Consider the following 26,058-nt stretch of genomic DNA (forward strand, 5'->3'; position numbering starts at 1 on the left):
TGGCTACAGATCTGATCACTGACTTTTAGGTTGTTTCATTTTCCAAAAAGTTCCAAAATGTTTTCCTTAAGTTTAATATAACATCTGCTACAGCTCTATACTTATTCCTTTAGCTGCATTCTATATTTCTTCTTTAATTTATAAAATGCCTAGCATTTGCATAAAATTCAAATTACATTCTTTGGTGAAATAGCAGTGCCTACTTTGAATATGGGAGCTGTTCTAGTTTCTTTTCGCACTATTGACTGAGCTAGAGAAATAATCCCAGTTCCTTTCTCTGTGCTGCTTTCTGAAGCCCTGGTAGAATATTCCTTATTTTCTTTCCTCTTCTATCAGTCTAAAACTGTGGTTCTCAACCAAGGACAGTTCTGTTCTTCAGGGTACATTTGGCAATGTCTGGAGACATTTTTGGTTGTCACAACTGGGGCGAGCTACTGATACTTAGTGGTAGAGGCCAGGAATCCTGCGAAACAACTTACAATGCACGGGTCAGCACCCACACAACAAAGAATTATATGGTCCAGAAAGATAACAGGGCCAAAAGTGAGAAACCTGGTCTAAAACAAACCAATTCTTCCTCTCACTTTAAATGTAAAGACATTACAGAGTTATTTCAGCCTTCATTATTATATAAACTTACTTTTTTTCCCTAACCACACATTTCCTCAAAATAACAAAAATGTGGAACAGTGATACAAACTAACAATTGCAGGCAAAGCAGGTTCAACATCCATTACCTAACCACTGAATAATATAGTCTGAGATAAAGGGCATGGAGAACAGTGAAATTTTACTAAATATGCAGTTCGAATACTTATTTAGATTAAGCAATATATACCGAATGCTTTGTGATACTTTGCAATCTAATTTTACACTTATCTATTTATTTATTTATTTATTATTTATGAGACAGAGTCTCGCTCTGTTGCTGAGGTGGAGTGTAGTGGCGTCATCGTAGCTCACTGCAGCCTCCAACTCTTGGGCTCACGTGATCCTCCTGCCTCAGCCTCCTGAGTAACTGGGACTACAGGCGCATGGCACCATTTACAGCTGATTTTTCTGTTTTGAGTAGACATGAGGTAAGTCTCACTCTTGCTCAGGCTGGTCTTGAACTCCTGAGCTCAAGCAATCCTCCCGCCTCGGACTCCCAGAGTGCTAGGCTTACAGGAGTGAGCCACTGTGCCCAGCCTAATTTTGTCCTTTAAACATATGTAATTGCTAACTACAAAATATCTATAATAAGTATATCTAAACTAGAGCATGGGTGAGGAATTTTTTGTTTCTGAATGTTCTTCGCATGATGTCAAAATAACAACAAAAAATTAATACAACGTACTATGGTCACTGTGGAATCCCTAATATAATTATAATATCTTTAATAACAGTGCTTCATATTTTTATTTTATTTTACTTTATGGCATTTCTATTCATGAATCAGACCTTTTTTCCTTAAATAAGTATATTTATAATTTTATGAGTCATCTGTTCTTAAATGCAGAACAGGCCTTTGGGAGAGAACAAACATATTCACTATTTTTCTTAATTGATACATGACTAGTTTGTTTTGTAATAGAAACATGCTATTCTATTAGTTTTTATCTTCAATGACATAGGAAAGATCCAAAATCAAATTGGCTGTCTCTACGGCCACTTCTAGGCCACTAAGCTTAGCAGTCAAACAGTCCACGGTCAGGTTGCTGCCCGAGCCCGCAGCTTCATGGGGAAGGCAGGTTTGTGGAGTAAAAGGACAACGTGTGCTTCTTAAGAAAGACCAGCTGAGTTCTTCCCGGCTATTGTATAATCCACAGCCACATCGTGAAAGCAAATCTGGCCAGTTAACAACAGAGGGAGAATCTGCCTGAACTGACCAAAAGTGTCCATACTTCATGTCAGTGAGAATTTCACCTCCATCGTGTTCTAAAGAGGCAGCAAGAGATTCTAGAGCATTGCAAAATGCTTCCGCAATTAGGTGAAGTTCCGTTTGAGTACATCCATCGTCTTTGAGAATGCTCTCTGGCTCGTTGTGAGTCTAAAGAGTAATAAAATCCATTGAAAACACATATAGAGCAAGTAATACAAAAATCTGTAAGAAAAATAATATACGTGGTCAGAACCTTATTCATACAGTTACTATTTGGGGTGTGACAAAATGCTAATGGGCTTGTATGGGTCAACTGGCCAGGCTGCAATCGCTTAACCTGCTGGTTATAGTAAAAATGTATGCTACCATATTATCAGAATGAATGAATCACAATAATCCCATCATTTATTCTGAATAAGGCCTGGTAGCACCTTCTCAATATATGAAGGACAAGGTATTATGCACATATTACAGGTTTTTATGCACACAGAGGGAAGTGCCTGAAGACCAATGTCCCAAATGAAGTATTTATTTATCTTGGAAAAATGAGTATGTTTAAAATGAGAATGCATATATTATTATTGACACCATTTAGGGACAGGACATGTATAATTTTCACATCAATGTTTTAAAAATGAATAGTTTTCTCTTTAAATTAATAGAAAAGATAATAAGACTTTAAACTGTTTTTTGGTTCCATCATTTTAAAAAGTTTATCCTAGAAGTTCCATGATAGAAAAATTAATATACAGCCATGTGCCACATACTAACATTTCAGTCAACAACAGATTGCATTTATGATGGTGGTCCCATAAGATTATAATACCATATTTTTACTGACCTTTTCTATGTTTAGATATGTTTAGATACAAAAATACTTACCATTATGTTACAATTGCCAACAGTATTCAGTACAGTAACATGCTGTACAGGTTTGTAGCCTAAGTGCCATAGGCTATACCATATAGGCTAGGTGTGCAGTAGGCTATACCCCCTAGGTTTGTGTAAGTGCACTCTATGATGTTTGCACAACAACGAAATCACCTAACAATGCATTTCTCAGAACATATCCCTGTTATTGAGTGACATGTGATTGTATTAGCAAACTAATGATTGAAAAATGGTTTAAAAAATTCATATCCTAGCTAATTAAAAACAGTGACCACTTTTTTTTTGAACCAGGATGTTTGAACTAGATGACAAAATTTCTATTGCATATTTTTTTTCCAAATCCTCAACATTGTATTGTTTCTTAAATTCTATTCCAGACACCTACTTCTTCCAAAAAACTTTCTCCAGTTTACTGGATTTCATTTACAGATTATACTATTATCCATTCAACGTCAATAGATTGGCACAAATTTTATTTTCATCATGTATATTCTGATGACTTTTCATGAATGGGCTTTACCTTCAAATAGATTTTAAGTTATTTGGGGAAGCAGGGCAGGGCATATCTATGGAAAAGTTTACTTTCTCTCCAATCTGAGTCACCCACTCAAAGCTCTACAGGGCCTCTCAATAACTCTCCTGTTTACTCAATGAATCAACTGCAAATATGTGGAAAACATTTATACCTTTTTGTATCTATTTTCAAATAAAGTAGGCTAATACTTATGAAATAATTAATCAGAACTATAATGCAATAAACTTATCTGACAATTATCTGGAAGTGGAGTTTCCTAGACTAATAAAAACTTCTATTAAATAGAATTAATATCATACATAAATATTAATTTAAAAATTAGAATATGATACACAGAATGCTTTAATAAATGAAATTAATTAAGTCTTGATACTCTTGAAGGCACTGAAGTATTCTGTAGAACTCTGGCCCTTTCATTGTGAACATCAATTATTATATTATTGTACTGCACGAGTTGAGATCTCAAATATGAGAACTCCCAATAACAGAATGTTTCAACATGCAGTACATGTAGACAATACTCAGAGAATGTGATCATTTACTAAAAGATTAAATTTATAATAAACATTGTAATAAAGGTATTACTTTATATTTATCTTGTTATTGTCCTCAAGTGTTTTAGAATGCAATATCTAACTTAGACTATTGAAAAATTAAATGTTAAAGGCTCCAGGGTATTATGGTTTGACTTATTATCTCATAAGATGAAAGTTGCTGAGAATGTAGATACTAAAGTGGACATCTTACTTACCTTGTGTCTAATATACGCAGCCAAATGAGTTTCAGTACAGCCACCTCCCAATAAAACCCAAGGTTCCTTGATTGTTAACTGTAGGACATGCAGTGCTGTTTGACACGTGAGCTAAAAAGGAAGCAAATCATCGAAATCAGACATGAACACCATATACATGAAGAAATATAAGCACGCGCTCAAAGCCACACAGAGAGTGAACTCAAAGAGCCTGATTTTAATTGCAAAAGAACAAAACCTGTGTTGGGATGGTTACAAAGTGATTACTACATTTTGGAATAATAAAGATTAGAGATTAAATACATTAGCCAGAAGTCTGTTTTCATGGACCCAAATTAATATTTTCTTTCATATGCACTTAGATGTTCAAATTGAGGTTCACAATTATATGGCTACAAGACATGTGGGTCAGCAAAGTTTATCGGTACTTCTTCTAAAAAAGTACTTCAGTCTAAATAAATCAGTTGTATAAATATAGAACTTATTTCAAATTGTTCTGGAAATAATACAGCTACGACCTAACAATAGCAAATAGAAAAACACACAGACCTTTAATATTCACCAAGGATATGTCCTTGAACATACAAGGATCTTTAAAACTTGTGACCAATCCCATAGATTATCACTTCCCTTATGTAAAAGTTGCATGTGTTATTGCTGGCAGAGAATGACAAACGCTACGAAAGGGTGGACGGTGGGTACTGACTGGGGAGCTCATTTTCTAGGTGAATTATTCATACACAATAGCATCAAAGAGTGCATAATTCAAACTTATTTCCTAAGAAAATTAGTCATATGTCAAGGACCTTTTAGGTTTCTTGTAAATAGTAGAAATAATAAATGGCAACACATGCCAAGTCTACTATATAATGTCACAGGCATTTAAATTAGCTTACTGTGACTGCTTCTCTCATTTTTGATTTTTGCTTTCTATACCACCTAGTGAAGTTATGGAGGAAATAAAACCAGGGCTCACTAATGTGAAAACAAAATTATAGCACCTGTTGAGTGACTATTTAATTCCTGCCTCAGTCCCTGGATATGGAATTCAAAGTTCATTACCTACCTTCAGCTCATCCCAGGCAGTATCATTTCTGTTGCACAGAAGCAAACTGCAGATGGTCGCTTCATTAGGAATAAGATGAAAAAAATGCTTGGAGCCAAATTTTGCAGTGCACAAATCTTTCACACTTCCGTAACTACTAGGAGATATTGAGCCTAGGGAGCCAATAGGCTGTGTTCCTATTTTTTAAAGTATAGAAAATACAAAATGTATAAGCAAAGGTGGAACAAGCAACCGTTCAAAATTATAGTATTTATTCCTAGCCAATATAAAAGTCTCACAAGCATATCTTTTAAAATGTGAAACATAGGATAAAGAAAAAAGATGCATCTTAACCTGATGGAATAAGTAGTATTCTGTTATTAAAATGATATACAAATAAAGCAGAGTTTCTTTTGGTTTACAGATCTCTTTGAACATCTGTTAGAAGCCATTTTGTACTCTCTTCCCACAAAAAGGCACAGAAAATTTTGCACACATTTTCAGGAAGTCCAGAAAACATGGAAGGCCATTCAGGGATCAGAGACCCCAAATTAAGACTCTAATTTGGAATAAGTAGGGTGTGAGGAAAAAGGCCTTTTTTTTTTAAAAAAAAAAAAAAAAAGCATTTTCAATTTAAAACAAATAAAGCTATCCAAATAGTTGTGCGGTTGAATTCCTTTGGGGCTCTATTTAGTGAACATGTAAGGATTATTATTATTTTTTGCCTAGCAACAGTTTGTATATAAATAGCTACCTAAATTATGGCAAAAGAAAGTATGTGTCATACTTATTTCATTTTGTTATTCTTTGATATATTGAGTATTTTGCCTTCCTACCTGCATGGGTAAAATAGTAAAGTCTTATAAATCACAAATTAATAAAAATATGAATGAAGAAGTGAGGATGACTTGAATTTTCCAAATCTCTAAAATGTAGTAGAAGTTGTATAAGAAAAGAAACCTACATCAAACTTCCACAAGAAACAATAATGCTAATTTAAAGTCTAAAGATTAAAATAATTTGGAGCCACTCATCCTTTTAGGCCAGTTTCCTCTTCTTTTAAACTAACATTTAAAAGACGTTTCCTTTCAAACTAATGGTGTTAAAATGTTTAAAAACACATTCAGCTCAAAAAATTTTTAGAAAATAATCATGGAACAATTTCACTTGTCTGAATATTGTTTCTTTACTTCTAAAGCCTCCAAGAATAAGGAACAAAGACTGATCTAAAATTTAAGAAATAAAAAAGGCCCAAATCTTACAGTATAATTTTACATGGTGGAAACAACAGATTCTGGAGCGAGAAGCCCCAGCTACACCGCTTATCAGCCACTGGACGCTAAGCAAGTCATACATGTCACTTAACATTTTTGGCTCTTGTGAACGGGGATAATAATGCCTATTTCACAAAGAAATCAAACCAAGTAAAATGTGAAAAATGCTCTGTAAGCCCCCAACATGCTTCCCAAATGCCAGTCACCTATGAACAGTAAAATCCGCTATTGATAACATAGATCATCGATAAATAGGAATTTTGTTTGAAGGGTTGAAAGGAGGTAATGTTAACCTAGATACACCAGGGAAGACAAATTAGGCCAAAACCATAATCCACCTAGTCTAAAAGTTTGCCTGAGCCATGTGCCTGGTAGTTTTCTTTCCCTTTTCCCTTTTGTCTCAAGATGCAGGACTAAAGCTATGGTTATTAATGTCATGTTCTAGGTATATATGGGTTAAATAACAATTGTGGGCTAGTGTGGAAACCCAGTCCACATGTACAATATTGTTTCTATGGGGAAATGTGTGGTTTTTTTTTTTTTGTTGTTGTTAAAGAGACAGGGTCTCCCTATGTTGCTGAGGCTGGACTTGAACTCCTGGACTCAAGCAATCCTCTTATCTCACCCTCCGACTAGCTAGGACTATGGGTGCATACCACCGTGCCAGCTAAAATGTTCTGTATTTTAAAAACTGACTAAATAATCTGAAATACCTAATATTCACAAACTAGAAACTGCCAGATTCATGAAAAGCTAGTAGATATTTAAGGGTATGAGTCTGACCTACAACATCAATAATGAGCTCCAAAGAATAATTTCCATTATTTCTTAGTAATTTCTACTTTGACAATCATTTGAATCTTACAAATTTAAGGCAATAACCCAGATATTATGTATTCAACACTTGACATACATACTGCTCCTTTTTGATGATTTATAAGACTATAAATAGTAAACTTTAACAATGACTTCACTCTAATAACTTAAAAATTGCAACAATGCAGAACTAAATGATCATCTTTCTGATAGACTGTCAAAGCAGTTAAAGGGATACCGAAAAGTGGCTCAAATCAAAACTCTGTAGCTTGTCATTTCTTTTTTTTTGGCTCTAATAGGTGAATATCAACCTTTTATTTGCTTTTAAATTGCCGAGTTTGTGAAATACAGTGAATTTCTTGCCTATAATAATCCTGTATGTTACTAAACATGTTATATTGAATTCAACAAACATTTTAGAATACCTATTGTGGGCAAGGACTGTTATATGTGCCGAAAGTAAAAGATGATCTTGGTTCTCAAGGTCAGCTGGAAATATTTCTGATAAAGTTAAAACAGACACATGTACATTCCTCCTGCCTCCATTAGAAATACCTATTTAGGCAGAAGAGTATAAGTTTGTGGAGAGTTATGATAAAAGTGATGAAAAGGGGTATTCTAGCTGCAAAATCACCTTCTAGACATAACATGGTTTAAAAGTTCAGGAGTTTGACATCATAAAAGTTTTGTAAATTCAAGTAGAAGAATTTTGTGTAAAGGATGAAAGACTTTAGGATTGTGAGGATGTTAGACTTATCAATAATCTATAAAATATTTGAGGGTTAGAAAATGATAAAATCTGTAGTATATGTCGGGGCTGAAAAACAAACAGAAAATGACCATAATAATCGCTCCATTTTTAGTAAGTGAACAATACAGGATCTTTTCCAGAAACCACCTTTGCTGCCAGAAATGATACTGACATATGCTGTGAGGTTGGCAGATTCTAAAATTTTTCAAGATGTTCACAGTGACACAAACCAAGAATATCTCTGCTCAAAAAGTGTGATTTATTAACTGTAAGGGGCAAAAGCCAAGAGTGATTTTTACCTGTCACTTTACTCAAGGGCTCCATCAGGGCCACTCCAATTCTGTCTATGGCAATAATACGATGTACGCTGAGCAACTGTTTCAAAGATGGGTGTATCACTTTTTGGCACAGGACAAGATCTACGTGGTCACCGACTAGCTGCCTTCCCAGGTTAAGCAGCTGGTCCAGAACTGCATTTTCTAGAGAAACCCCGCAACTGACCACTACAGTTCCTTCTCCAGTATCAGAAAGGTCTCCGGATAAAGTGGTACAAAAGAGTGCCACCTTGAGGGCACCTGATTTTTTGATAGGTAATAGCTTCATTAATTGGACTTCCGACATTTCAATGAGTATTCCAGGTAATACGGTAGAATCTATAACTCTTTGACCTTTTAAAGGTACAATTATACTCTTTCCTAAAATGATATGGTCTCCAGCATTTTCCGGAATTGTAAGCAAAAACGCTTTCAGAATCAAAGCACTGATGTGATCTATTTCCTTCCTGGTGAGCATACTGGCGGGTTTACTTGTTAATACACTGCGCACCAGACAGAGGAGGATCTGGGTACTACCGAAGTCAACTGGGAGTCGACAGCCACAGGCCTCAGACTTAAGATAATTGGTGCAGAGACGCAAAAGGTGTTTATTTAATTTAATGACAGTGGTGGGTGTCAAGCCTATTCTCTGAACATTTTCAATCAAGCTGCAGCAAAGAATGGCTGTGAATAAGCCACAGTCACTGAAGCATGACACATGATTCTGCACGGAAGTCGTCAGGATCTTTAATATGGGATGGGTGACTGAGAGGTGACGAAGCAGGGCGGAGGACTGTGAAGTTGTGCACACACAACCTCCAAGGCCGTTGTGCAGCTGCTTCAGCCTACCCGAAGGGCCATAGCATGATGAGACGATTCCTTTCCAGACAGAAAGTGTGGCCCTGACCCTCTCACTTGTCAGGGGTTCACTTTTACACAATGATGGCTTCTTAGCCTCTAAACGAGACATCTTACTTCAGGTAGCAGTAACTTGTGAAGACAGCTTTTACTGTGTGAACCGTATTTTTCTTTTCATTGCATTGTTAAGTGTTTTAACATTAAAACAAAATATTCTGCAGGAATGAAAGTATGAATATGCAGCAATGTGGCTACAAAATTAAATATTGTGATGTTTGCGGAGCTAATCAGTGTATAATAATTTAATGACAAATTAGTAATTCTAAATATTTATTTTACTTCATTCTTCAATACTCTTTTGTTTGGCTCCAGACTGAGATTTTACAGACTGTTTTGCAGCCCTCTGTATAAGGTATGTTCCAAGATGGACACCTATTAAAGATACCCCAGCTACAAGAAGCCAGTTCTTTCTAATCCAACTGGTGTTTTTCATTCTCTTCTTTCAATGTCAAGCTCAGATTCAAAGCTGCTTCTTTCTATAAGAAATAAAAATAAAACATTTTAGAGAAATAATTTCAAACCATTTTGTAGATTGCAGTTTAATACTTTATTCTAATACTCTGTTCCTTTTTTAGAAGAAAGAACTTAGCTACTGGCATAATCCTCCAGAAAATGAGAAAGGTAAGCCAATTTAGACTTCAAATGCCTTTATTTTTCAATAAATCCCCTCTACAAGAAAGTGCTTATATTTTCAATGATTTGGAATGCACAACAATATGGCCAGAAAGCTTACAGTACAGTTATTTGAATATGGCATGCTTCTAGAAGAGAAATGCTACATTATAAAACTCAGAATTTGGTCTCAGTCTTAAAAAAATAGTCCCAAATGTTTTTATTCTCTTACATCAAGATTTAATGTTGTGTTTTTATCTATAACTTTGGTTTGCTTGGAAACTTTAGGTTTGAACAGAAGTGCATTTACATCAAATCCTGCTTATAAATAATTATGAAAAGAAGAGAGCTGTTAGCGTTTCTACTACAGAAACTCACTAATGTACAGTCTATATTTAGCTGAATAAATCTGCGCAACACACTGTACCAAAGAACAAACCATGTTTTAAATACTTGGCTAAAGTCAGAGCTAATTTTTTATAGTTTTACTCTATCAATCAATGATTTTCAGTTTTGGAAGTCCTAACCAACTAATCTTCAAACATTGGTTAATGATAATAAATATTAATATAAAAGCCAAGAAATGTGCTGGATGACAAAGAGAAAAATAGGATGTGATTTGCAATTCAATTTCAAAGAGTCTAAATATCATAAAATATTATCATATACCAAATGGACACACAGAAATACTAATTTCCTTAATACAGTAGTGTCCTTGTTAAGAAAATACTGTGCCTTGAGGCATAAAATCCTGACACGTTAATAATGCATGAAAAGAATAAAAATCTTAGGTCATGGACTTTGTCTGTTAAGGCCTGGTCTTTTGAAGGTGTAACTGTTAGTTGGTATTTTCAGGAATACGTTACCCACACTAGCCACTTGGAGAGTATTTAGCATAAATATAACTACTTAGCCTAAAGTACTTCCTAAAGTAGACTATGGCGTAGTATGGTGTTACAGACCAAACCGTGATTTGTAGATGTGCAAAGAAGAGGTGGGCAGAACAAGGGAATGTTATGCAAAGTGTTATTTTGGTTACTGTTCCCAATTTAGTTAAAGGGCCGTAACCATGGCAACTGGGCCCAAATAAAGTGAAGGCAGTGGTAGTCAGCTTTGTTCTTGCGATGATAAAGCTATAGTCAACTTTTTTTATGGAATGAGGAAGAAAAAAAAAAAATCTCTGTTTATCTTATGCCAGAAACAGCCAAGTTATTTAAATATTATTTCAATGGTTATTTCAGATTCAGCAAAATCCGAGAAATACATTTAAATGAAACCTTATCGAAGTGACTTTTATATGGTAATTTGCACGATATAACTCACACACACACAAACCATAATAGAAACTATGATTAATAAAACGATTTCTCTAGTTAGAAATTTTTCTCAATACTCAATAGCAACACACAACTTTTCAAAAGAAGAATGCCATGTTGGCACTTCTACTAGTCTTAGGGTAGTGAGACCAATAACCACATCTTTCGACTAGTATTTCTATAAAATGAGAAAGGAAGAAATCATTGAAAGTGTTGGCAACTCCCGAATTATTTTTTAAGATGTCAGAACTTGCTGACTTGCGGTCATAGGTCTATATCTGGACAAAATAAGGTATAAAAAAAAGAAAAAACAAAACAATGGGACTGCTTTATAGAATATGTTTGGAAGCGTCACCTCAGCTCTATTAAAACTCTTTATTCCTAAACAGAGTGCTCCAAAAATTCCAAAAGTTACCATTGGATGAATGGTCTTTACTATTCCTGGATGCAAAGGTCTGGCGGCTGGGTTTTTTCTGCAGTGATGGATAACTTAATTAAAATAACAGTAAAACTTCCATAACTGTTTTCTAAATTAAGAGATATACTATAAAATATGATTTAAAGAAATGTAAACAGGTAAAATTTTCTCCTAAAAGGAATCAGGTCCTTTGGAAAAATGGCTGATTGTAGGTCTAAGGCAAGAAATACACAAGACGAGCTTGCCATGTTTTCTGCCCAAAAATAAGGATGTTATCAAAGACTACCTGGGTCATATCAAGAGGGTATAGGAAAAAACAATGACACAGGAATCAACTTGGAAGGGATCCAAGATGGGACAACTTGAGCATTAAAAAGAATGATGACTGTCTCAGATATCACCTGGGGAATGGTAAAGAAAAAAAAAAAAAAGAATGATGACTGTAATAGATTAAGATAATTAAAATATATGCAAATCCCCAAGTTCACACCAAAAACAAAAACTCTAAGCTGCTGGAGCCCTAACTCATTATTATAAAAACCAATATAGGGAATTAGGGAAAGAAAGCATTTATCTTGCTTTCCCTGTATAAATGCATTTGGGGAGAAATGCATAGTTGATAAGGGAAAGTTGTTCCATCTGATAGAGAAGGAATGATAGAATTTGAGCAGCAGCATTTGGCAACCCCTAATGAAATAATGGATTAAACTCACACAGTGATTGGCAAGTTAAGCCTATGGACCATACCTAGCCTACTGCCTGTTTTTGTAAATAAAGTTTTATTGGAATGCAGGCATGTTCATTCATTTACGTACTGTGTATGAGTGCTTTCACGCTACAAAAGCAAGCTTGAAAGAGACCACATGGTCTCTGAAGCCTAAAGTATTTACTATCTGGTCCTTTACAGAAAAAGTTTGCCAATTTCTACAGCACAGCAATGATCATCAATAGATGCTAATAATTCATTAAGTTAAAGATTGATGGGGAACTTTATGGAGAATTTAATGGAGAGAGAACATGATAATTTGCTTGTCAATTTTAAGAACACCAAAAGTGGATCAGACATTATCTGTGAAACAGTGTGATTACCTAGGATGCATACCATAGCATCCACCATCCATGAAGTATTTTTGTTCAAAAAATAAATAAATGAAATCAAAGTAAGCCTCTTGATCTAACTACCAGATTACAGAGGAAAAAAAGGAACTTGTTAAATGACAAAATAAGGATACCATCAGCCAAATTCAGAATGCAGGAAATTTTTAATTTGACTGATTAGAAGGGGAAATGAAATAGTTGAAAAGAGACATTATCTATCAGATGCAATATGTGGACCTTGTTTGGATCCTGATTCCAACAAACCTGTAAAGATTTTTTAAGATAGATTCGGAAATATGAATATGGCCCTGGGTATCACATCACAGTGAGGAGTTACTGTTAATTTTTTCTGTATGATAATACAAATGTGGTTGTATGGTTGTAGATGAGTGTTTACACTTACTGCTAAGGATATGGACTGAAGGGCTACACAGCAGAGATTAGGATTTGCTTTAAAATAGTCTAGCAATTAAAAAAAAAAAGAAAGAATGGTTAAAAGAAGATTGGCCAAATGCTGGTAAGGGTTAAAGCTGGCTGATGGATACTTGAGGGTTCAATATACTATCCTCTGTTTTTGGCTATGTATTCAACTTTCCATAAAAAAAGTAAAAATAAAAAATAAGGGACAAATACAACACATTGTTTTGACGTACTTCAACTATCTAGAATCAGTGTTTTTCACTCACTCTAAATCTGGTTTTAACTTTCGCTTACCCAAAGCCAGTTTAAATATCTGCTTCTGCCTGCTTGACTGGCAGTGTTGGCCTCCAAAATTTTTAACTATTGCTGTACTGGCATCTAAAAGACATTATGAAGTAAAATGAGGGTCAAACACCCTGACAGTTGATCTGATAACCAGATTGCTACTTACTAAGTGACTACCGAGCAGTTACAGTGTACAACGTGGATACACTGGACAAAGGAATGATTCACGTCCTAGGTGGGACAGAGTAGGATGGTGCAGGATTTCAACATGCCACTCAGAATGGTGCAGAATTTAGAACTTATAATTTATTTCTGGAATTTTCTATTTAATATTCTGAGACTGCAGTTGACCATAGGTAACAGACACAGTGGAAAGTGAAACTGCAGACAAGAGGGGACTAACGTACTGCAAATTGCCTCATGTCAGTCAAGATCAAGTTTTGCTGTCAAAGGGGTTAGGACATAATCTTTGGTTTTTAGAACTTTTTGGATTTTAGAATTATGGACTATAGACCTGAATTATATAACTACAACCTCTTTATTTCAGTGATTCTCAAAAGTAACAAATCATGTTGAAGGTAAAGTATTTGATGTTAAGGAATGAATACAATTATTTTCATTTTGTCTTAGAAAAAAACGAAGAATAACAAAGGAACCTTTTGCAAATTTCAGACTTTTATGCTACATAATGGGTTTATGGTAAGGAGTCAGCTGTTCCTTTGTACACATTCATGATGCTGGTGACATTGCTAGTGAAACTGCCTATTCCCTTTTCAACCAAATGACTGCTAGGGAAGTATCAAAGGTCTCTGTGCAACCAACTTTTCCAGAAGCAACTGCAGAATAATATTTTACCAGCAGGTCACAATAAAAACAGAAGGTAACTTGTCATTTAAGGCATTTTCTTCCCAGAGCTCTGTAAGATCAACTTTCCCATTGTTGGGATGTATCCTATGGTTGACCAGATTAAATGGAACTTACCTGAAGATTGCTAGCCTGCTATTTCCCCTGGATTTGTTTCGCCGGCAGACTTGAAAGTCCCAGACTATCTTGCTCAGGAATATCCTCCTTATTAGGTACTTGGAAAACAGGGCTGCTTTTGATTCTGTGCCACCCCAAATGAATGAGCCCAACTAAAGGTATCATAACAATCAAAACTTTGTTCTTTCTCCAGAAGTTCCGAATGCTCATAGTACTTCAGTATTAGTGCACCTAAAAAAAGGTTACAGTTAAAGGAGAAAAAAAAACCTCCAAAAAAATCAACTCCCTTAAATTACATCTATAAACGACTACAAGTAGCACATTGCATTCTAATAAAAGTTAACTGTTAAACATTTTTAATTATAATATGTTGCAGTGTTAATAAACAAAAAGAGATATGTTGTAGACACAAAGGGATAGGAAGAAGTCAAGCTTGGGAAATTTATAAAGCAATACTGGACTCTTAGTCAACAATTGTAAAGGAGCAACATTACCTGTGGGAAAGTTATATGAACTTTTGGAAACACTTGTTCATGGAGTGCTAATTAAATATATTATTAATGTTCTTTCTCTAAGCCACAGTAGAGATAGGGCATTTAAAAAAAAAAAAATTACATTTAGTCACAATTTTAAGAATCAAATAGTAATCCATAAATATACAGTAAGAATCTAGGTTCTATATTGTGATAAGATATAAGAGATGGTAATTTAGAACAGTCAAGCATGGATTCCTATTGTAGCAAAAGACTTTCAGCTTGGATGCTATGAATTAGCATAATTAATGCCATTTCCACATTTATGTGCAGAACCACTGCATTTTAGAGTGCTTGCTCTGAATCAGTAGTAACCCTACCCTACAGGGTTATTGTCCACCCAGTTGACATGAAGAAATTGGGGTTAGAAAGTGGCCTGGAGTTACAAAGCTAGTTAGTGTTGAAAATAGATGTTTTTTTCTTTGATTTCAAAAGCATGGAGTTGGGGCCCAGGAAGGCTGTGTTCTGAGACTTGCTGGGTTTAGGTACTTGAGTCTGGACAACCTCTAAAGATTCGTTATACTTTTATATTTAAGGGACACTCATTAGGCTTCCTGATTAGCTTAAAGACTTGTGATATGAATGGTTCCATTTTCCAAGTTCCTTTCCAAGCACAGAAGGATAAGGACTGCTCCATCATCTGCGGGACATGCTAAGAACTCAGTTCAATTGTGTCTTTTTGAATTTTAGTACTATGAAATCTAAATTACTTTAATTTTATCTAAGTGCCATTGGAAAAAAATGCCTGAACAGAATTTCTACTTATTCTCTCCCTTTAAAGTCAAGATTAAGATACAGTAGTTTGGAGTAATGAGGGAAGAACTGATTGAAGAGTGTTGATTGAAGAGTGGCATTTCTGCCCACAAAACACCTTGAACTAAAGAAGATACTGTCATTCATATCCAGTCTCCTCAATATTTAAGGTGACTTTAGAACCTCTAACTCTGGGCCGGGCTCACGCCTGTAATTCTAGCACTCTGGGAGGCTGAGGTGAGAGAATTGCTTGAGCTCAGGAGTTCGAGATCAGCCTGAGCACCAGCCTGAGCAAGACTGAGATCCTATCTTTACAAAAAATAGAAAAAATTAGTGGGGCTTGGTGGCTTGCATCTGTAGTCCCAGCTACTGGGGAGGCTGAGGAAGGAGGATCTCTTAAGCCCAGGAGTTTGAGGATTGAGGATACAGTGAGATATGATCATGCCACTGCACTCTACCCAGGTGACAGAGTGAGATTCTGTCTCCCCCCAACCCCCCCCCAAAGAAACCTCTAACTCTGTCACTCTCAACACGAGGTTATCAAGTCACATGACTTTCCTTCCTTCCTTTTTTTTTTTTTTTTTTTTTTTCTGTTTTTTGTTTTTAAAGAATGGGTTCTTATTATGTTGCCCAGGCTGGCCTCAAACTCCTGGGCTCAAGTGATCCTCCCACCTCAGCCTCTTAAATAGCTGGGATTAGAAGCATAAACTACTATGCCTAGCTAAAGCACATGACTTTTAACAGATAACTTCTCTGCTATTCACCATTTACTTCTCTATGATCACTAAATATAACTCAATTATTTGTCAGCTTTTTCCTGAATCATAAATTAAAAAAAAAAAAAAAAAAAAAGCTTACCGAAGAGACTAGTTTGGATAAAAAGATATAATAATAAAATTGGGATTAAAAACCAGCAACTAAAATTCAAAATAACCAAACTACAATCTGTAACACTAATGTCTGGGAAAGTGTTGTACTGTTTTCTTCACATAGATGACAGAATGTACTGTGATGTACTGTGAGCCTTCCTTAAGAACAGTGAAAATGGGATCTCAGATTAGGATCAGGTTAGCTCCCCACACCGAGTGAATCTTTGGGTCCTCTGTGAATTAAAGACAAAAGAGGTACTCTCTATATATCCCACTTAATAGTCTATTAGTCTTTCCATCAGAATAACTTAAGGATCTATGAATCTTCTTCTGGATTTAGGTTTATTTAAACCAGGAAGTCAGTATCTATTTTGGCTGAAAACTCATTCTTTGCTAAACATCACCGAAACCCAGTACAGTACTTCCTGGTTAGTAAATGATGTGGACTGATTTAATGATTAATTGCCTTAATGTTTACTGAACACCTACATGTCCCCATTTCCTCAAATTCTCCATATCTTATTACTGATTTGGCTAATGGAGGTGAGAGAGCAGGTAACTGTTTTCGGACAGATAATTCTGTTGTTCTTTGAAAGACTTGGAAAATATTAGGATCAGGATGGTAGGGCTTTTAAAACTTTGCAAAGTACCTTCAGAATCTTTGCATTTAATCCACTTAAAAACACTAAGTATCACATTGCACATATAACAATGCATCTCCACCCAGGAAGATGGAACTAACACTCTTTTTAAAATAGCATTGGCATATAACTTTAACCTACTTTGTTTCTTCCATGTAAGAGCGTTCCAGCAATTTACATGTATTTTATTGTCTGTATAACCAACTTCCCAGGGCCAGATACATTAGATTTAACTAAATAAGGTTCATCACTAGTTGTACAAAAAAGATAACTTTGAAATTTCATATTTGATATGGCAGTTAGTAAGATAATATGTTACTTATTTTGTTAATAAACTCTTGTGGAGCTTTTAAATACAAACCAATATATTTTGAGGATACAATTTTAACACTTTTTTTCTTCTCAGTTCTGTGGGGTTTTTTTCAAAATGAAAATGAAAATTAGTATTACTGTCCTTTGCTAGTCAATACAGTACAGGCTTACTTTTTAAAGTTAGCAAATATCAAAATAAGGAAAAGAAAGCTAAAATCTTTTTGGTTTTAACAAAAATACGATTATAATACACATGCTGTTTTGTAATCTTTTCCCTTTTCAAGAATATAAATCTCCATTATCATTTTTAATAGCTGATTATATGGTGATATCCTAATTTGACCAATTCCTGGTTGAAAGAAATTTGAGATTTTTTTCAATGCTTTATTGCTAAATATGCTATCATTATAAATATTCATGTAAATATTCCAGAGTCCATATTTATTGGCTCTCTATGCTGCTTTTCAGAATAATACAAAGAATTAACAGATTTCTTAACAATTAACTCATTTTTTCAAATGAACCTGGCAAGAAGGTTTTTAAAACCTTGACTTTTAAAAAAAACGTTCTCGGTGCTGAGCAGTAGAGAGATTGCAAGGTCCAATTTGGGAAACAGAAACTTAAGCTAATTAGTTTACTTTGAGATGGCTCTTCCCTCAAAACACTTGGCAAGTCATTCCAAATGGTATGGAACTATCTTATGGATACCAGAGATACCTGAGTCTGAAACAAAGAATTTCCAAGAATGCACTCCAAATGATCAGATTTGATGAACAATAACAGGCTAGTTCCTAAAATAAGTTAGTACTCGCTTTCCATTCATTGAACTTTCCAAAGTTGGAGTAAAGCAGCAAGAGAATGAGAGAATTGACAAAATTTTTTCCCTTCCGTTAATGTACTTGTCACTGCCCTTTTATCTTTCCTGAATATTCTTTAAACACACTCCTAAAAAGACTCCTTTAGAAAAACATCTCTCTCAGTGTTTTTTCCTTTTTGGCCTTTATGGCTACCCAAAAAGACTACAATATTTGTAATGAGGCAGAGGTATAGCAAGCTTCTCCCCCTGCTGTTCATCAGTCTCTTGCTGTCATCCATGCTGAGAACTAAGTATATATCAGATCACAAATACTCTAAATTTAAGGAACTACTGTGTCTAGGATTGCAACTTTCCCTCCACCCAATCTGCATTACAGAGATTACTATCTCTTCAACTTCTACCCTTAAGGCCTCTGACAGGCTTTGTGCAATTTGCGACATTCTAAGCTAATTAATTGATGGGTTCTTGGTGACAGAACTGGACAGTAAGGTAACAGGCAAAAAAGCAATTCCATGTGCTAGAACATCTTCAACAGCTGGCTCTTGCTATCAGATTATTCTACATAGCATAGTGTCAATTAAAACCATCAAGTTTTGCTATTGGCCACTTCAAAATTAGGCTTAACAACCTGAAAGCAGGGAATATTCTATAAAAAGGGACTCATTTTTGCCTACTGGGCTTACTGGGCGCCATCTGCTGGTCTTCTGGACACAGTGTAAGATAGGTTCTTTGCTGCTTAAAGTATTTGAAAAAATAACAATATTTTAAAACTTCCACTGAACGTAATTTAATCAAGAAGAGAACATTAGACAGAATGTTAAACAACTGATTAAAGCAGCTCTTGTGATTATGAAATTTGATGAAGTTTACTCTGGAATTGTATAATGTCTTTTCTCTCATAAAGACAACGTTGGCTTTAGGTATTTGCAAATTCTTCATTCCTTAATTCAAATTGTCATTGTCAAAAACAGTTGGGTTTTTTTTTTTTTTTTTTTTTTTTTTTGAGACAGAGTCTTGCTTTGTTGTCCCAGCTAGAGTGGTATAGTGGCATCATCCTAGCTCACAGTAACATCAAATTCCTGGGCTCAAGCAATCCTCATGCCTCAGCCTCCGAGTAGCTGGGACTACCGGTGCACTGCATGATGCCTGGCTAATTTTTCTATTTTTTGTAGAGACAGGGTTTTGCTCTTGCCCTGGCTAGTCTCGAACTCCTGACCTCAAGTGATTCTCCCACTTCAGCCACCCAAAGTGCTAGGATTACAGATGTGAGCCATCTCGTGGCCTTTTTTTTTTTTTTTAATAAAGAAATTTATTTCTTACAGTTGCGGAGGCTATGAAGTTCAAGATCAAGGGGCTGGCTCCTGGTGAGGGTCTTCTTGCTGCATCATAACATGGTGGAGACGTTAAGAGTGTGAGCAAGAACATGAGTATCCAAAACAGTTTTTTATCCTCAATTTTTAATAAAACTGTTCGAATTTTGGCATTTTTGTGGAAGGGACTGCACATTGTCTTCGTGCCTATTCAACTGACTGGCATGGTAAAGAGAATAATAGTTTTCCTTTTTTTCTTTTCTAACTATATCCCCTAAAATAATACCAGTTGTGCTGGACTTTTCCAGTCTTATAAAAACACATACACCAAAAACATTACTGTTAACTCTAGATGAACTAATGGATCATAACTGAGTTCTAAAGTTTCCATTCTGCAAAATCCTACCCCCCCTCCCCCACACCGAACCATTCAAGGTCAGCTTAACCCTTATCCAATACCCGGGTCAGGAGTGGATCTGCAGTCAGAGAGCACAGAAAAGGTCAAAAGTTATAATATTTTATGGTTTTTGCTAGTCCCTCCTGCTCATTATTGGAATTCAATGTATTTATAAAATAAAAAATATACCAAAAGCATCATAAGTCTTATCAAGGGAGCTTCACTAATTGTAGACAGTCCAAAATATAAAGTGAGTGATTGATTAATTACTGATGAGAAGTGACAACCAGCCTCCTAGCAGGGTGTGGCTTATTGAAAAAGTTGTAGAGGTTTATAGGGTTATCTGAGCGTCCTCTCATGCCCTTTCACTGTTTCTATACCCTGGCTGCCACCTGATGCTGGGTTTGGTGAGGGAGAGGGGAGTGGGCATCATGCAGGTAGCCAGACTGTCTACCTGGCTTGGGCCCTTGGTGCTAGAGCAATGACTTTATGTGCTGCTGGTCTGTACTGAATTCCTCAAGGGCTAAATTCTAGCCTTTATCGTTTTCAAGATTTGTATTTTACTCTCCACTGTCATCTTATCATCTCTACAGAGAACGTATTGGCCAGAAGACATTATGGCTATTGAGTTATTAATACCTCCAACTTCCTGTCCCCACACGTAAAATCCTATCCACCTCAGCTTTTATCTTAACCCCCTTTCCTGCTGTCTTCTCAGGAATATTCAGGACTATGTATGTGCTAGTCCTACTTTCTACTGTCTTCAGGATTCTAACTCCATCATCTCCCTTCTATTGCCTACCTCCCACTCTAAAGGTCCCCTTCCTCTGTGTAGCCCTGACCACTTCTCTCCATTGAAAAGAGTCAAAACCAAATTCCTCAGAGCCCTTTACCAGTCTCTCCTCCAGGTACTATACAATCTTACTCCTTTCAAATAATGCATCTTTTCTAGAGTAACTTCGCATTCCATCTTTAAACCCAATTAATATGCTTTTGTTCCATTCACCAGGAAAACTGCTCTGACTACAAAGATCACCAATCCTGCCCCTCACTTGATCTCTCTGAAGCATTCTGATGTGTTCTTGAACTCTTTAAGTACTGTGGACTTGATTCCCTCTCAGTCTCCTTTAATAGCCCCTCAGCTTCCACCCACTTATTTATTCTTATCAAAGATCTGTCCTTGGTCGTCTTTGTTTCCTGGGTGGTCTCATTGACACCCAAAGTTTCTATTATAACACATCCACTATAACTCTCACATCATCTCCAGCTTTGACCCACATATCCAATGGTTACTGTTCACCTTTAAGCTAACTGTCCTCACAAATAATCTAAACTCATCTCATACAAAAATAAACCCTCCTTCCTTCCCAAACTGCTGTTCCACCTGGATTTCCTGTTTGGATTAAAAAAAAAAAAAGCATTGATTACTATGCCATTAAATTCAGAAATCTGAATATAGTGGACTCTGCCCTTTTCCTCACTCTCCTCCTCAACTCCGTCACCACATCCTGCCATTTGACACGAGCATTTCTTTTATATAACTTTTCCCTAAGGCCGCCGTCCAGACCCTGGTGCCCTCACATGACCCATTTGCTTTGCTTCTAGTCTAGTGGCAGAGTACAGTCCCCTCAAGAGTGCCATTAGCATCACCTGGGAACTTAAAAACAGAAATTCTCAGGCTGCCCCTGATAATCAGAAACTCTAGGGTGGGGTCCAGTAATCGGTGTTTTAATAAATTCTCTAGGTAATTCTGAAGCTTAAGTTTGAGAACCGCTGTTCCAGTCCATTCCCCACTAATCCATTCTCTAAACTCTTCACACAGCCTACTTGCAAAACAACTAAATCTGGTCATGTTGCTGCTTTGCTTAGAAGGCTTCGGTGGCATTTTTGACTAAAGGGTAAAATCTAAATTTCTCAGCACGGCAGGAAAAACCCACTGGGATCTAGTTCCTGTCTATCAGTTTTTAAAAATTTAAGCTAAGGAAATCATTTTAGCAAGTGATTAGCAAGTGTCAGGTAGTGATTAAGGGGATGAGCTGTGGAATCACCGCAGGCTGGCCTTTGAATTTCCACCTCCCCACTTCACAAATGACTGCGTGGCCTTGGATGAGTCACTTAATCTCACTATGCCTCAGTTCCATTATCTGTAAAATGAGAATAATAATGACTTCCATATCATAAGCTTGTTGTGCAGTTAGCACAATACTTAGAACTTAGTCTGGGCTCAGTGATTTTTAACTATTATTTTGATTATTTCAAAAGGAAAAAACATTATAGGAGTTGACCTGGAGTGTAGCAGGAACAGAAGAGGATTGGAATGAATGCGTAGACTAAGGGAAATGGTCTCCATAAAGGAGGCCCTGCTTCTCTGGGCAGTTTCGGTTAGTTAAATATGAATAAAAGTGCAGATTCTCAAGAAAGAGGTTCTGAGGTCTTTGGGGCTATTTTGATCAGGGTAGGGTGAATCCGCTAATCAGATTCTAGGATGTTATAGGACAGATAACAGTCAAGGTCCTAGAGTGAGAGCCAGGAAAGCTAACTGTGAAGGAAATCAGAAAACTAAAAGACACAGAGTAAAGCAGCAAAGACAGGGTAAATAATTTCATGTTTATTTCTCTGATAACAGTTAATAAAATCAGAGTTGCCAACTGATTAAATATGAGAGTGCTAGTATGATTGAAACTTGGTCTGCATTTTCAGAAATGTTGTTAGTTAAGAGCAAAGGCTTTGAGTAACAATGAGAATCAAATTCTAACCTCCATCACAAATTAGTTATGGCCCTGGGCAAATTACTTCTCTCCTGCCTCAATTTCATGATCTGTAATATGCCACCACATTATGAAGATTATTATGTATATTCATGGTTTAGTGCCTAGTATGTGGGAAGTGCTCAATACATGGCAGCTATTATTATATTATCAGCAGTATATTTAACTTTAATACAAATCTTATGTAAAAACAGGAACCTCTGAAGATTCCTACTTGATCAAAGCAATTATGTTAAAATATTATCATTTAATATTTTGACTAACATTTGGTTATAATTTATAAAACTAGGAAATATTGTAAAGGCAAATGCAAATACAGTCATGTCTCCAGTTTCACATCACTTACAGCTTATCAATTTTCACTTCAAATGAGATTAATTTTATTCAAATGCCCATTTAGTGTCTATTAGGTGCTCCTAAGACCACTAGGCTCAGGTGAACTACCATGATGAATAAGGCATGATTCTTGTCCTCAAGGAGAATACAGGTTTGAAAAGAGAAAAGGACAATCTTAATAAACATGATTCAATGCTGTGCAAAAATCAAAAAATAAAACCGAGCTGTATAGATTAAAAGTCTTTACCAAGTTGACTCATTTTTCAAAATCATACTTCTCATTTTCTCCTTGACCTACTATCTGAATTAGTCTCAATCCATTTTTACTTACTCCATCTTTAGTTACAGCAAGGAGTCAAGATCTATAAAAACTAGTAACTACCACCCACTAACAGGAGGTAGCAGCCACTTGTTTTGTTTCTCTGCTGTATTGCCAGTGCACGGTAGACAGTAGAGAATCTTGCTCCCTTTGTTCCACACAGGGTGGCTTATTCTTGTGCATCAGCTTAGTTCAAATGTCACCTACTCAGAGAGCCTTTCTCTGAGCACGCCATCTAAAGTTTCTTTCCTCTGCCTCCCCCATTATTCTTGCTTCCTTCAAAGTTCTACCTTTGTGTTGAATGCTGTGATGTGCCACCCGGACCCCCTTAGGAATGAAAGACTTATTTCCCCAGCTCCCGGGAGTGTTGAAGCAGCCCTCAGCTGTTAGTCCCCTTTCATGATTGCCTTGGTTGAAGGGAGTTGAAGTTATGCCCTTTCCAGGGCAATGGGCACCCAGTGATGGATCAATGCAGGAGGCCTGGCCCTTCCCTTCAACTTGGGACAACTCTGAAAGGCCAACCCAGCTCCAGAGTTGTTACGGGACTGGTAAAAGCCCTCCCTGTGACTGCACTGCAGCTCAACTTTTTCTGTCTGTCCAATTCTGCTTCCCTTCTTTTTTGGTAATGATCCAAAAACTTCTAATAAATATCCTGCCTCCAAGTCTCCTCAGAATCTGCTTCCCATGAAACTCAACATAGGACAATCTAGAAACATCTTGTTAATTATCAGTGTACAGCTGCCTCTTGGTATCCATGGGGAAATGGACCAGGACCCACGTTAACACCAAAATCCGTGGATGCTCAAGTCCCTTATATATTAATAAAATGGTGTAGTACTTGCATATAACCTACCACATCCTTCCATATACCTTAAATCGTCTGTAGATGACTTATAATAACCTAATACAATGTAAATGCTATGTAAATAGTTGTTATACTGTATTGTTTAGGGAATGCTGGCAAGAAAAGTCTGTACATGTTCAGTACAGATGCAACCATCTATTTTTTTTTTTTTTCCAGGACATTTTGGAACCGCGGTCAGTTGAATCCACGGATATGGAACGCATGGATAGCAAGGGCTGATTATACTTGTTTAGTGCTTCTCCCTCATCACTAGAATATGAGCTCCACGTAGTGAGGGCCCATGCCTGTCTTGGTCATTGCTGTTATCTACTAACTCGGCACAGTGTTCAAAACACACGTATATACTTGTTAATGGATAAACTGAAGATGTTAATGGATGAAACTGCCATACTGAGAGTCTCTGAAACAGCAGCAAGACTTGGGCATGGTCTCATGGGGGAGGAGAATGCACATGGCCGCAGGTCATCCCTACAAAGTCAAAGGCTCAGTGAGTCCTGTTTCTGCTCCCACACTGTAGGTATGACCGCGCTGTACGACGGTTCTGACGTCCAGTTCCACGCAACGGATGGCCCCCACCTCCCAACAGCCTCAGGGATACTGTGTACCCCCCAGACACACAGCGGCCCCTCCCAGGGAAGGGGTGACCGAGAGTCACGGATGTAAGTCAGAAGGAGGCAGCGCAGGTCTTTTTCCATCTCCGGAGCCAGCCTACTCCTTGTCCCCCTCCCACCCCCCCCAATATCCTTCAGTGGGGACACCTGCGACCTTTGGGCGCGGAGAGGGAGGCGCTTGCAACCCCTTCCCCTCTCTTCAGCAGGGTAGAAAGCTGGCTTTTCCACCTGCGGCTCCAGCGTCTCACCTGCCCAACAGCTGCTGCACCACCCCAGGCCGCCGCCGCCGCCGCCAGCGCGCCCCAGAGGCCGAACCTCACGCCGCCACCTCGGATGCTGGTGACCTTCGCCCCGCGTCGGGGGACGGCGCATGTGCAGCTCTGCAGCCGGCGCCGAGCCCGCTCCGATGCATGCCTTTCCGGGTTTTAGGTGACATTCTAGCTGACGACAGCGGCGGCAGTCACTGGAAAAACCAGGGGGTGGAGTTTATTAAGCGTCTATCTCAGCAAATTGTTGCGATTATAAATTTTAAATAACATAAAATTTCAGCAGCATATCAAAAGGACACAGCACCTGCCTTTTGGGGCGCGCTTAGCAGGTATTTACTGATGAATGAAAACGAAGTCAACTGTTCTAGGCTCGCCGGCCTCCCCAACTTGGCCAATCACAAAGCACCTGAAAATGTCACTCAGCGCAAACACCCCACCTCTCTCTGCGGCTGCCTGGAAAACCAGGAGGAAAGGAATTTGCTGCCACAATTTCCTTGGATCGTGTTGAGGAGGGGACATGCACAGTGAGAGCTGTTCGCCCTCATCTGATCCTCGGCCCTTTGTCTTTCCTGGTAGGGCCAATAGGGCGGTTGGAAGGTCTTTAGATACTTTTCACAGATTAGCTAATTTCTGCGTTATCTCCCCATCCTGATTTTTCGTGTGAGGACAAAACTGTTACTCTCCTGTAACATTCAAAAGAATTGTGGAGGAAGTTATGTTTAAATGTGGCTATTATAATTAAAATTTATCCGGCATTGTGAAAGCCACTTTTGCTTTCCAACCTGTCTTTTCTATAATCTTCTGCGTCTAAAATACTTGCCGTCCTTGTGCTAGTAATTTTCCAGTGTCAAGAAAACGCCATAGAAATGCATTTTTTCTTTCTGTCGCTTCTGCTATCTCGCACAGTGGGGAACCATGATTCGTCACCTGCCAATCACATTCTTTGCTTTCCCAGACTTTAAATAGCCTGCC

At 37.2% G+C, this 26,058-nt stretch overlaps 3 protein-coding genes across 5 annotated transcripts; all 3 read right to left on the reverse strand.

The window, feature by feature from the left end:
- Positions 1-1,443: 1,443 nt before the first annotated feature.
- On the reverse strand, positions 1,444-9,215 carry MKKS (MKKS centrosomal shuttling protein). Its single transcript, XM_069495612.1, has 4 exons — positions 8,224-9,215; positions 5,105-5,280; positions 4,039-4,149; positions 1,444-2,029 (listed from the first exon to the last, which is right to left on the reverse strand). The coding sequence occupies exons 1-4, from the start codon at positions 9,206-9,208 to the stop codon at positions 1,589-1,591; spliced, it is 1,713 nt and encodes a 570-aa protein (XP_069351713.1). The 5' UTR covers positions 9,209-9,215; the 3' UTR covers positions 1,444-1,588.
- A 145-nt stretch (positions 9,216-9,360) lies between these two features.
- Positions 9,361-13,390, reverse strand: LOC138400615 (uncharacterized). Of its 2 annotated transcripts, XM_069495616.1 has the most exons (2): positions 13,315-13,390; positions 9,437-9,632 (listed from the first exon to the last, which is right to left on the reverse strand). In XM_069495616.1, exon 2 carries the CDS (start codon positions 9,587-9,589, stop codon positions 9,437-9,439), a length of 153 nt encoding a protein of 50 aa, XP_069351717.1. In that variant the 5' UTR covers positions 9,590-9,632; positions 13,315-13,390. The 2 variants fall into 2 exon arrangements, with proteins under 2 accessions (XP_069351716.1, XP_069351717.1); XM_069495615.1 differs by lacking the exon at positions 13,315-13,390 and having other exon boundaries at positions 9,361-9,589.
- A 914-nt stretch (positions 13,391-14,304) lies between these two features.
- LOC138400614 (uncharacterized) lies at positions 14,305-25,161 on the reverse strand. 2 transcript variants are annotated; one of them, XM_069495613.1, is made up of 2 exons: positions 25,066-25,161; positions 14,305-14,517 (listed from the first exon to the last, which is right to left on the reverse strand). In XM_069495613.1, exon 2 carries the CDS (start codon positions 14,494-14,496, stop codon positions 14,305-14,307), a length of 192 nt encoding a protein of 63 aa, XP_069351714.1. In that variant the 5' UTR covers positions 14,497-14,517; positions 25,066-25,161. The 2 variants fall into 2 exon arrangements, with proteins under 2 accessions (XP_069351714.1, XP_069351715.1); XM_069495614.1 differs by lacking the exon at positions 25,066-25,161 and adding an exon at positions 19,532-19,591.
- Positions 25,162-26,058: the final 897 nt, after the last annotated feature.

The sequence above is a fragment of the Eulemur rufifrons genome, chromosome 20, assembly GCF_041146395.1.
Source record: "Eulemur rufifrons isolate Redbay chromosome 20, OSU_ERuf_1, whole genome shotgun sequence".
In the NCBI taxonomy this organism is placed as follows: domain Eukaryota; kingdom Metazoa; phylum Chordata; class Mammalia; order Primates; family Lemuridae; genus Eulemur; species Eulemur rufifrons.